The sequence below is a fragment of the Palaemon carinicauda genome, chromosome 7 (genome assembly GCF_036898095.1).
Source record: "Palaemon carinicauda isolate YSFRI2023 chromosome 7, ASM3689809v2, whole genome shotgun sequence".
Classification (NCBI taxonomy): domain Eukaryota; kingdom Metazoa; phylum Arthropoda; class Malacostraca; order Decapoda; family Palaemonidae; genus Palaemon; species Palaemon carinicauda.
This window is the reverse complement of record NC_090731.1, coordinates 171,053,150-171,064,744: the sequence shown is the minus strand read 5'-3', so window position 1 is coordinate 171,064,744 and position 11,595 is coordinate 171,053,150. Positions and strand designations below refer to the sequence as shown.

General features: G+C 35.4%; 1 protein-coding gene across 1 annotated transcript in view; it reads right to left on the bottom strand.

Annotated features, from left to right (window-relative positions):
* Positions 1-4,083: 4,083 nt before the first annotated feature.
* LOC137644660 (patched-related protein 9-like) overlaps positions 4,084-11,595 on the bottom strand; it is a 10,431-nt gene continuing 2,919 nt past the window's right edge. The window contains exons 2-3 of the mRNA XM_068377612.1: positions 9,581-9,794; positions 4,084-6,907 (exon numbers count right to left, since the gene is read on the bottom strand). Of these exons, the coding sequence (XP_068233713.1) occupies positions 4,145-6,907; positions 9,581-9,794 (2,977 nt within the window). The 3' untranslated portion in view covers positions 4,084-4,144. The remainder of the gene's footprint in view (positions 6,908-9,580; positions 9,795-11,595) is intronic.

The following is an 11,595-nucleotide window of genomic DNA, read 5'->3' as shown; positions in this document are numbered from 1 at the left end:
TTTTTGTACTGTGTACTTCAAAATTAATGTGAAGAATAAAGTTGAAAATCATCTGCACATTTTATTTCGACATTCTTTGTACTAAAAAGGGCTTATTAGTCGTAATTTGTATTTTATATAAGCTTATCTCATGTAGTTATCATACATAAGCTTATAAATACTTTATCCAGATCAGTGAGTTGACTTTCTTAACTTTCATAATGCTGGTCCAAATCCTTTGTTTTAGATGAATCAAAACTTGAGTTGTTATCCTTTTGCTATATGACTGTATTATAAGTTTTGGTTCGATTATGAGATCATGGTGAGAAGATTTATTTCAAATCTCACGAACCACTGGAGAAACAAGTAGCGTGCCATCCTGTTCATCCCACACGCTCCACCTAAGACCGTCCTATAGTCCTGAGTAACTGCGGATGCGTCACCACTCCATTGCTAGCCAGGTGTTCATATTGCTGACTTTTATGCTGATGGAGGTGTAATAGTGAAAGAGAGATATAGGGAAGGAACAATCTAGATTACATGTGGTAAATTTGACCACCAACCAAGATCATATTAAAAGAAATTTGCCTGAACAAAAAAATAAGCTTTCTTTTATGCCTTGGACTTTAAGCTGATCATGAAACAGTTCCAGAGGGGGAATCATGAAGCTTACCCAGTTGCCTCACAAGATTAACCAAATACAAATATGTCCCTGTCCCTAGATCAAAGAAAATGTGAATCATGATCACCCAAAACAACTTTTTAAGCACAACATCGTAACTATTGCTAAAAGAATCCGAAGACGTTTTAAGTTACTAGAATAAGTATAATAAAAGCAAAAAGCCAAACGGAAAACTATCAGCAGTTTGTGTACTAGTCAGTATAGAATAAGCTTTCGACTTGCCTTTCATAAGTCAGAAAAACAATACCTGACTAGGCTACATTAGAACTTTAGATACCATGCAGTGTGAATATGAAATGTGTTTCATATTAACCAAATTACTTCTTTCATGTCAAGGAATAATCTACATCTAGAACTGATAATCTGGACCTTACCTCACTTAGGTTACTGACCACTCAAAAGTAATGGATAGATATATTAATAATATTTTTAACGATATCAATTTAATTATAAATATTTTATATACTGCATGAGTCCAAATATTTTAAAGAATTCATAAAGATATCTGTTACAATAATCAATAATTAACTTGCTGACGGGGACAATGTCAGAAAATCCATTGTAATCAATGCCCTGTCTTGGTAAGAAAAGGCTTTTAACATAATAGAAGCAAATACCAGCTTTACTCATTAGGGACAAACTTATACTAAGAGTAGGACGACTTCATAAAGAACCTTTAAGGTTTAAAGGTCACTCATGAAGGGCAGAGGCAAAGGACAGTGACAATGTCGTAGAGACTAACCATACTGTATATCCGTACAGTACGATCAGTGCCCAAGCCCCTTTTCCAACCAAGCTAGAACCTAGGAGTGCCAAACAATGGCAGCTGATGACTCAGGAAGTAGACCTGTAGGTCACCATAACCCTATAGAGGCTGTTTCTCTCAATAGCAGACTAAGAAACCATTTTACATATGAAGAATGCTCTCTCTTCTTGGAAAAGTCATCCTTCAATCCTTTGAGATTGAAGCTGATGAGTGGGTAACACTAGTAGAGGTTAGAGTTCCCAAGATTAAAGCACTTTATAAATGTTTGTATCAAAACTAATTTTAATTGCTAATCCTCTTTCAGTTACTTTTACCTGTAGAGATAGTAATAGTAAAATCCTAGATTCTGCAGAAATAGTTCTCATAATTTCCAAGCTTCTATGGAGATAGCTCTCATAATTTCTTAGATTTTGCAGAGATAGTTCTTGTAAATTCCAAGATCCTGTAGAGGTAGAATTCATAAATTCCTACATTTTGTAGAGATGTATTTTTTTTGGTGTATTTGATTAAGTAATAGTACTGTACTGTATTAAAAGTTGTATAGTAAACTATGTTTGTAATTCTAATAATGATGACAATAAGAGGTGTGGTAAAACTAAAACAACTAGTATTAAGAAAAAACTTTATTAATATTAAATCAATAATGTACATTATAGATATGAGTTGTTTTACCTGGTGTTGAGAACTATCTATGTCCCATGACTCTTTCTCAAGGGTCAACATTTTATATTTATATAATATATGAATTGGTAGATATTAATCTTTGTCATTTGCATTGAAATACACTATTCCTTACGTAGAGTACTCTGTACATCACAGTAAGGAAGATACTATTGATGAAAACTGGAGGCAGTGATATGTATTCTAACTTTGGTTCTTAAGTGTTTGCCCAAAGTCCTTTTAGTTATAAAAAGTTCATGATGTATGAATTCAGGTACATACTCTTATATTTTAGAGAAATTAAAATTTATATATTTATGCAAGTCTCGGTTCACTTCTCTGGGAATTAAATATAAATATATGTTTTTCTCTGAGATTGGTCGAAATCAAATTTTCACTTTCTAAACTGTGTAAAATCTGTCTTGTAGGTGGAGAAGCTCACTAAGAAAATAGTAAGTTTAGAAAGAAGATATTTACATAACACACAGTAGATTTAGAAGGAAGTGATTGAATCCCTAGCCCATGATAAGAACATTCAAATCGTCAAATTTTTAGAGATACGAACCTGTGTGCAATAAATAAGAAAAAGTTTTAACTTGGTTTAAAACTACTTTATTATATATAAATAGATATAGTAATTTTTGTTACTGATGTAGGATACCTCACTTGTGATAGAAAAACCAGAAATATGAGTGGGTGCCCTAGTTAATTATGTTGAACTTCAGACTTTTTGACCTAAGAACCTACTTAGGCTATGGAATGTATCTCGTTCTTATGAAGGGAACCTACTGTAATAGAATATTTTAAAATCCTTCGTATGGTACGTATCTTATTCTTATGAAGGGAACTTACTGTAATAGAATAGGTTGAAAGACATAACACCATTTTGATCATATATCTTTTGAAATCTCATGTGGAATTCTGTATTTGTGACCAATATATAAAAAGACTTTACAGTACATGTATTCTGTTTTAAGCATATGATGGGAAAGGAAAATTTCAAAAGGTAAATATACAAAATTAATGAAAGGGGAAATGTTTATGAATAAAGAAGGTCCTCAACTTTCAATCTTAATGGGTTCGAAGAAGCTGTAAGTTGAATTTCTTTACCTTTTGGCCTATACTCAATTTTTTTTAATGAGGTGCATTTGCGCCGACTCGCAGCGGTGCCCTTTTAGCTCGGAAATGTTTCCTGCTATCTGATTGGTTAGAATTATCTTGTGCAACCAATCAGCGATCAGGAAACTTTTCTGAGCTAAACGGGCACCCCTGCGAGTCGGTGCAAATCTGCCTCACTAAAAAGAATTGACTGTAGGTAGGTCTAACCTGAATCCTATGCCTATGATTTCCAGCTACAAAAGTCAAGAAATAGTCAGGTTTCGTATGAAATAGATATCAGGTTATTGCAAATGTCATTTTGCTTATTGTATTAGATTATATTCTATTGTTTTGTTACAGTTTTTTGTTATCTTATCTTTGTTATTTCCCGTTAGATTTGGGCAAGTCTGGGACCTTCTGTACGTTTTGTTCAACTAATCAGTGTTCTTACATTAAATGAACTCGGCGAGCAATCGGTATATACTTGAGCACATCACATCAGCCTAAATTCACATGGTTGATATTTATCAACAGTTTTCAGCACATAAAATAATTAGGAAATAAAAGTTCTCACACCATATATCACTTTTATGCATAATGTCTGACTAGTTTTAGATTTTTTTAATATAATGCCTCATCGCATTTCTTTTGACACTTCTATTTATAAGTTTTACATTGATATGCAATTAGTTTTAGCACAATCGGGCAATTTTACTACTAAGATGAGTCATTTGCTTTATGTACACCTTTTGCATACTTATTGTAAGAAATAAATATATCTTTTCTTTAACTGGGCCAATAAGATTTGTCAGTTAACTTGCTATTTCCTGGTGACTCATTATTCTGTGATCTCTGAAATACTTCATATCAGAAACAAGAAATGCTCTCACAGTTTTAATTAAATAATATACATACAGTTGTGTAATTTACTGTACTTGAATCTTTCCTTTCAAATGTATCTACATGGTTAATGTCTTTGCTACTTGTTTAATGTCTTGAAAAGATTTATCTGTTTCTGTTATTCCTGTAGATTGGTACTTGGGATCCATTGGTCTGGAGGAACTTTTTGACCTTTTGTGGTTTTGTGTTTGCTTTGAGTCCTTATCCATTTCTGCAGTGATAGGGGTCAAGGAAGGACATCGCTCAGGGTGTGGAGGGTAAGGCTCAGGACCTACGAGCGACAGCAGAACTGGCAGAAGAACAACCCCGTGGAAGAGACCGAAAGCGGACACGCCCGTAAAGATTTGGAAAAAAGACAAGAATAGATGTGAATCGGAAGGTGCGAGGAGCAGGAAAGCAACTAAGGTAGAAATGCCTCCATGAAACACTGCAGGTCCTACCTGTGCAATTGAAGCTTGGATGCGGTCTTTCTTGCTACCCGTCACGTTGAGGAAAGCGTGGGCCATATGAGCTGAATAATCAACGCAGATCCCTATTGCCAGCACTAAAGCAATGCAGGTGACTGTATCAATGGTGAGGCCACAGATATGCATGAGTGCCGTCACGTCAAGAAGTGTGGCGAGTACGCTTAGTAAGACTAGAAATGCAGCCCGAAATGATGCCAGGAGAAGGAGAGTCATGCTTGCAACGACAATCACTACCACGCTCAAGTTTCGCCAGAGCTCGGCTGCTAATGTTGAGTCTGTTTCCCACTGACTATATACATGCGCCCATACTGCATTATACCCGGATATATTTGCAGCAGCCACAATTTTTCTAATATTAATCATTGCTGCTTGTTGTTCTGATCTTTCTTCTATTCTAGCATATGTAAAATCAACTTTGAAAGCTTTAAATGGAGGAGCAGGCTCGTTGCAGGTCAAGTCTCCATCAAATAGAAAATGGCTCTTGAATTGTGCACCACTCTTAGAATTCAAAAAGAGGCTGAGGATATCGTGCATCGTTCTAGAAGTCAGATTAACTTCAGTGTAATGACTATATTCGAGCATGTACACATCGAAAATATTAAACCACGCATTAACCTGAGTTATGTAGGGAGAGTCTTTAAGGGATGCCGCTAATTCCCGTAATGCAGGCATTTCTTCTGGCAGAGAGACGTTTGAGAAAAACACGCTTCCCTGCTCACCGTCTTTTGGGAAATGTGAATCCATAGATGTAAACCATTGATACAAGTAAGAGGATCTTGGCAAAAACCAAATCGGACTAAATTCTTGGCGAAGACTTATTGCACCCCATACACCTACTCCTAACATGAGGGTGGCTGCTATTATTACTGTCACTCGTACAGGGGTTTTTATCAAATATGAGGCGTAGCCTTTCATAGCACGAGTTATTGTCCAATTTGTGATTCTTGGGAGTTTGTAACAGATAGGTTTCTTCAAATCTTGATATTTCTGGTTAATGGAAAGAGCTGCTACAAATACAGTAGACTGTAGACAGTATACAGCAGACACCCCAACTGCAGCATAGATGCAAAACCAACAAAGAGCTGGAACCTGTGTAGTTGCTCCAATCAAAAAGGCCACAGCATCTGTCAATGATGTGACAGTGATAGCTACGCCGGCATGCCGTAGTGCATCTCTTGCTCTTGATTGTAAGGAGTCTTTGTTACCAGCGGCTTTCCAGGATGCAACAATAACATACATGTCGTCAACTCCAAGTGCTACGAGCAATACAGGTAGTACCGAGTTTATTGGACCATATGGTACCCCAACAATTGAACATAGACCAAATGTTGCTGCAATAGCTGCAGCTATGCATACAAGACCCACAATAGCAGGCCCAGGGCACCCTAATGTGACTAGTACATAGAGTATTAGCACCATCCATCCACACACAACCCACTTTATATCATGCTTAATTGTCTCAGCACTGACTTTCCCAAAGCTGTGAGCCGCATGAACATATAATTTGATATCTGGAGCCACATATGACTCCACTTCTTCCACCAAAGCCATTTCCCAAGCCATCCCTCCCTCATCCACAATATCTCCAGTGCCAATATCCACTACATTCTTCTTGTTTTTTTGTATTTGAGTTGTCCAAGTATGCAGTGTGGCTTTGGCTGCTATGATGGTGTTATTCTCATCCCTCTGGATACCCCCTAGGTATTTATCAAAATTAGTTGGATAGCCAAAGACGTTGCTCATAAAAGCTTCATTGACATCCCTCACAACTTTTTCGTCTGTGAGCTCAGCGATGGCATTGTTGTCATAACCCCAGATTTCCAGAAGGCTTGTTTCGTAGCAGAGACTTTGCTTTGACTCAAGTAGGTCACAGTATTCGGATCTCGGTAGGATTAGACTGTAATCATCTTTCACATCTTGAATTGTTTTCTGAGATACAGCTTTCATCATCAACGCTTCCTCTTCTGACAAGTTACTGTTAGTTGTTGATTCAGTCGCCCATTGCTCTTCGTAATCGTAGTCGCTCCACCTGTCTGTTGTGTTTGCATTTTCAAGCCAGTCATAGCTGGTCCAGTTGATGGGCGGCCAAGTAGAATTTAACGTGTCTATATAATTATAGTCGTCTGTTTCGGATTCCTGAGTAACATTTTCATTGTTAAGTAAAGATGGCACTCGGATACATATGTCAGTCCACCCAATAGTTTCCCCTCCAATCGTGACTGATGTATCGTAGACTTTTTGATGGATTTTCATCATGTGTTGGATTGCACGTGCTGTTAGGATATTCTCACCCTCCCACAAAGCAATGTGCCGACGAAACTCATTTGGGAAGTTCTCGGTTTTCCATTCATTTACCTGAAATACATAGTGATATATTATTAGTGTTACTTAAAATATTGTCAGTAGAAGAGATGAAGCTTACATCAGATTTCAAGATTATTACCATTTTATTTATGTAGGTAGGATAGCAAAATGACCGGAAAGAACAGAGCTACAATGCTAGTTATTTGACTTTTCCTTTTCCAATACCTCTGTAGTTTCCCAAGTCTTGTGATATACAGTATGCTTAGATTAACAGGGGTAGAATTTACTACATACAATTTTAGTTGTTTGAAAGTGAGGTATTGCTACATTAGAACTTATGTGACCCAAAAGATAATTTTCTTTGCATAGTGTCCGTAGATTTTGTCATGTGTTTGGGAATACTGTAAAGGTGTTCTGAAGAATTGTCAGGTATTTGCTATAAGGTGAACAATTTATTGGTTCCATTGATTATCTGTGAATTTTATAATATTTATCTATAAATTTGGCATCTGACTTTAAATACAAAATAGAAAGAAGACCTGTAAGTTGAACTTGATTACAGAAAGGATTGGATTGTTAGTGATGTACAGTTCATCATGATAGTTGATCCTTGTACATATGCTATTGGAGAATATATCAGCTATTTTTTATTAACCTCCCCTGTTGTTCATATTGCTTTGTTCTCAAAATTTTTACTATACTTCTAAAATGTTTCCCAATTTCTTCCCTTCAAGATACCATGTCTCTCGCCCACCAAGGGAACTTCGGGTGATTAACGGCAACCCATGATGTGTGTATATGAACCTGTCATCTTCAGTCTCTCGTGGGTGCTGACTTAATTAAGCCGATGTTTACAACCTCACTCCAGATTCAAAATACGTTAATCATATTTAATTATGATGGCTTCTGGATTTGTTAGTAATTACTTAATATATTTTTCAAGGGTATTTAGGCAATCCCGATTCTCATTTTCTTCGTGTCTATTGCCGAGGACTATATTGGTATTTAGATAATTATTGTGAAGAATGCAAAAGCCCTACATTTTCCCTCATGGAAAAGTACAGTATGGTCAGATGGTGATTGAACAGATTAGTACCTCTAAACATGAAGGAAAACTTGCTTTAGTTCAGGTGAGACTCTAGATAAGCCTAGTTTTGTTAATCATAGAGAGGATGTGGTTGGGAAGGCCACTCAATTAGTATTATTATTACCAGCCAAGCTATAACCCTGGTTGGAAAAAAACAGGATGTGATAACCTCAAAGGCTCCAAAAGTGAAAATAGTCCAGTAAAGAAATAGTGTGCCCGAGTGCATCCTCAAGCAAGAGAACTATAACCGAAGACTTTGAGTGTTCTTCTAGAAAAGTCTCTTTTACCCCTACCAAGAGGATAGTAGCCACTGAACAATTACAGTCGAGTAGTTAATCCCTTGAGTGTAGAAGAATTGTTTGGCAATCTCCTATTTTGGGTTCTGTGTTGGATATTAATAGAACTGATAAGGTGACTGCACAAGTGGATGTCAAGTACAGAGTGGGACTTTGAGGTCTTTTTTTTTTCCTAGGAGGACCCCTGTTTTTACCTATAATTCAGTGTTAAATAAGCCTCTTAATTTGCCTGGTTCCAAGGGTTTAATTTTGTATTAGTCATAGGCCGCTAGGATTCTGCCCTAGCAGACATATCCTGCGTCCAAAAATTCTATATCTTTCTGGTTAAAAGATTAGTCAGATACTCATAAGAGTTGCATCCAAGTTAGATGAAAGGCTTGAAGTGAGTATATAATATTCCTGCTACATCTCTGAATCTGTAGGAATCTTTCTTTGGTAAATGTAGTTATAGCTTAGTGGTAGATCAAATCAGTACTACCAAACATCTTGAAGTGTCTTGGTTATTTTATCAAGATTGCTGTGGTTTAGTTGCCATAATAGCTGAGAGGATGTGGTTTGATAAAAAGTTTGGTTTTCGTTCAGTTTCTTAATGGATGAATTAATTGGTCTTTTTCGGTTCCATATCCAGTCTGGAGCATCACTTATAACCTTAGGTTTGGTATTGATACTAGACTAAGAGGTGAGTTTGGTGTATTAATGAATAAATTTTAAGACTTAATAATTTCTTATCTTTTTCCATCATGACCCACCTCCAGCAAGGTGTGAGTCAGCATTATGAACATCAGAGTATTGTTCATAGGGATATCAGTGAAATTTTAATGAGATTCATTTTTATAGCTTGTTCACTTGATGTTCATATACATGATCACCCTCTCTCCCCGCGGATTAATGATAGAGGATAGGATATAAGTTTTGACTTTGAGGCTGAAGATGGCAGATGCATCTACCCAAATTGTGGGTTTGCCATTTGTCACTAGCTTTCATCTTGGTGGGTAATAAAGACATAAGTGTCGTGAATGGAAGAAAACGAGAAGTTTTGAAAAATGTTTTAACGTTCAAAACACTTCTAGAAGAATAAAATTACTACCAGATCTATGTTCAGACCGCATATATAATGTTTAAGATGCTTCCAAAAGACTACTATCACCGTAGTGTAGTATCAATACACGTCATACCTCATGGACAAAGTAATACGAACATGAGGGGAGTATAGAAATAAAAAAAAATATTCACATTTAATTTTCCTTGAACACCTTAATGCCCTCATATCTTTCAATTCTTATCTCAATACAGTATAATAATTCATATATATTTATATGAAGTTTTAGTGCCTTCACCCACCTTTGCAAATTCAGACTGACTAGGAATCCATAACTTATACGGACGTGATTCTTGCTTGATGTTGAACAGTCCAACCGAGGAGAGTAATACCAGAACGAGGCAGAAGCAGGATGTCTTCACTGGATGCGAGGAGACTTGTGCTCCCCAGTTTCCGCAGCCCTTTTCCACTAGCCCTACGACAAGTATACTCGCTTGGAAGAGGCAGTTGGTTGATCTGTGGGAAATCAGATGTTTATTTATGATATACTGAAAGTGGTTGAGATGAGAATGCTGAGGTGGATCTGTGGTGGCACAATAAAAGAAAAGATCTGGAATGAATTGATCATGGGGACAGTTTCAAAGAGAGCTCAGTAAAGAAGACGAATATGGTTTGGTCATGAAGAGACATGAGTGCATATGCAAAAGGGTTATGAACATGGAGGTGGAGGGCAGAAGAAGGATGTGAAAGCCAAATTTCAGGTGGAAGGATAAATTATTGAATAACATGAAGGAAAAGGGTCTAAGAGAATAGGATGTACGGGACACAGGAAGGTGGAGAAGGGTGACTAGATAAAGCGACCCCATATCGAAATGGGAAAAGCTGAAGGCAAAGAAGGAGAAAGACTTTAAATCTGGTACTTCAGGAGCAAAATAAAAAATGAAAGTTTTTGGGATGATTTTAAAAGCATTCGCTATATGTTCATGAAAATAACAGACTACCAACCAAGCAAGACCAATTTAATTCAAGTATTCCTGTAGATAAAAATTGGAACAAAGTTAACAGCTTGATTTTCTAGAAGGAATCATTATATTTTGAACAGCATTGGGCTTACAGCAATGGTATGAATATGCACTGCACCTATATAATTTTATATGTATACATTTTTATACTTGTTGAATATCCAGTTAAGACTGCAAAGAACTTCTAAATGAAGCTGTGCATCTAGGACTATACAGGACTCCTTTTGGTACTTAAAACTTATCTATGGCTAAGTTTGGTAGATTGATTGTGGAAGTGACATGATATGATTTGATCCATTAATTATTAAACTGAAATTTTTTCAATAGGAATTTGTAGAAAACAAACGGAAGAAAATTCTACTAAATGTTCATTAAAATTTTTATGTTTCTGTAGACCAAAATGTAAGCCACCAAAAACCTGATGGTTTTTTTTATTTTTCATTGCAGGAGGATATTAAGATGAACTTTTGCTCAGACGGGTCAACAAAGGTAAGTCGTATGGAAGCCTTTTGCATTTATTTTCACCTATTATTATTATTATTATTATTATTATTATTATTATTATTATTATTATTATTATTTTTATTATTATTATTTTTATTGTTATTATTATTATTGTTATTATTTTTATTATTATTGTTATTATTATTATCATTATCATTATTATATTATCATTATTATTTTGATTATTATTATCATTATTATTATTATCATTATTAATAATATCATCATTATTATATGTTATTATTATTATTATTATTATTATAACTATAATTATTATTATGGTTATATTGTCATTATCATTATTATTATTTTTGTTATTATTGTTATTATAATCATTATTATTATGGTTATATTATTATCATTATCCTTATTATTATTTTTGTTATCATTGTTATTATTACTAGCTAAGTTACAACCCTAGTCGGAAAAGCAAGATGCTATAAGCCCAAGGTCTCCAACAGGGAAAAATAGCCCAGTGAGGAAAGGAAATAAGGAAATAAATTAACGATCTGAGAAAAAAAATAACAATAAAATATTCTAAAAACAGTAACAACAACAAAACAGATATGTCATATATAAACTATAAAAAGACCCATGTCAGCCTGTTCACACATTCGAACATCACGCCATGATGTGAACTAACAGTAGTTGAATCGGTAGAACTTCTAAAAGTTCAAACTTGCAGCAAATGTTTTTATGTTGAACAGGCTGACGTAAGTCTTTTTTATAGTTTATATATGAAAGATCTGTTTTGATGATGTTACTGGTCTGAAAATATTTGATTTCAGTTG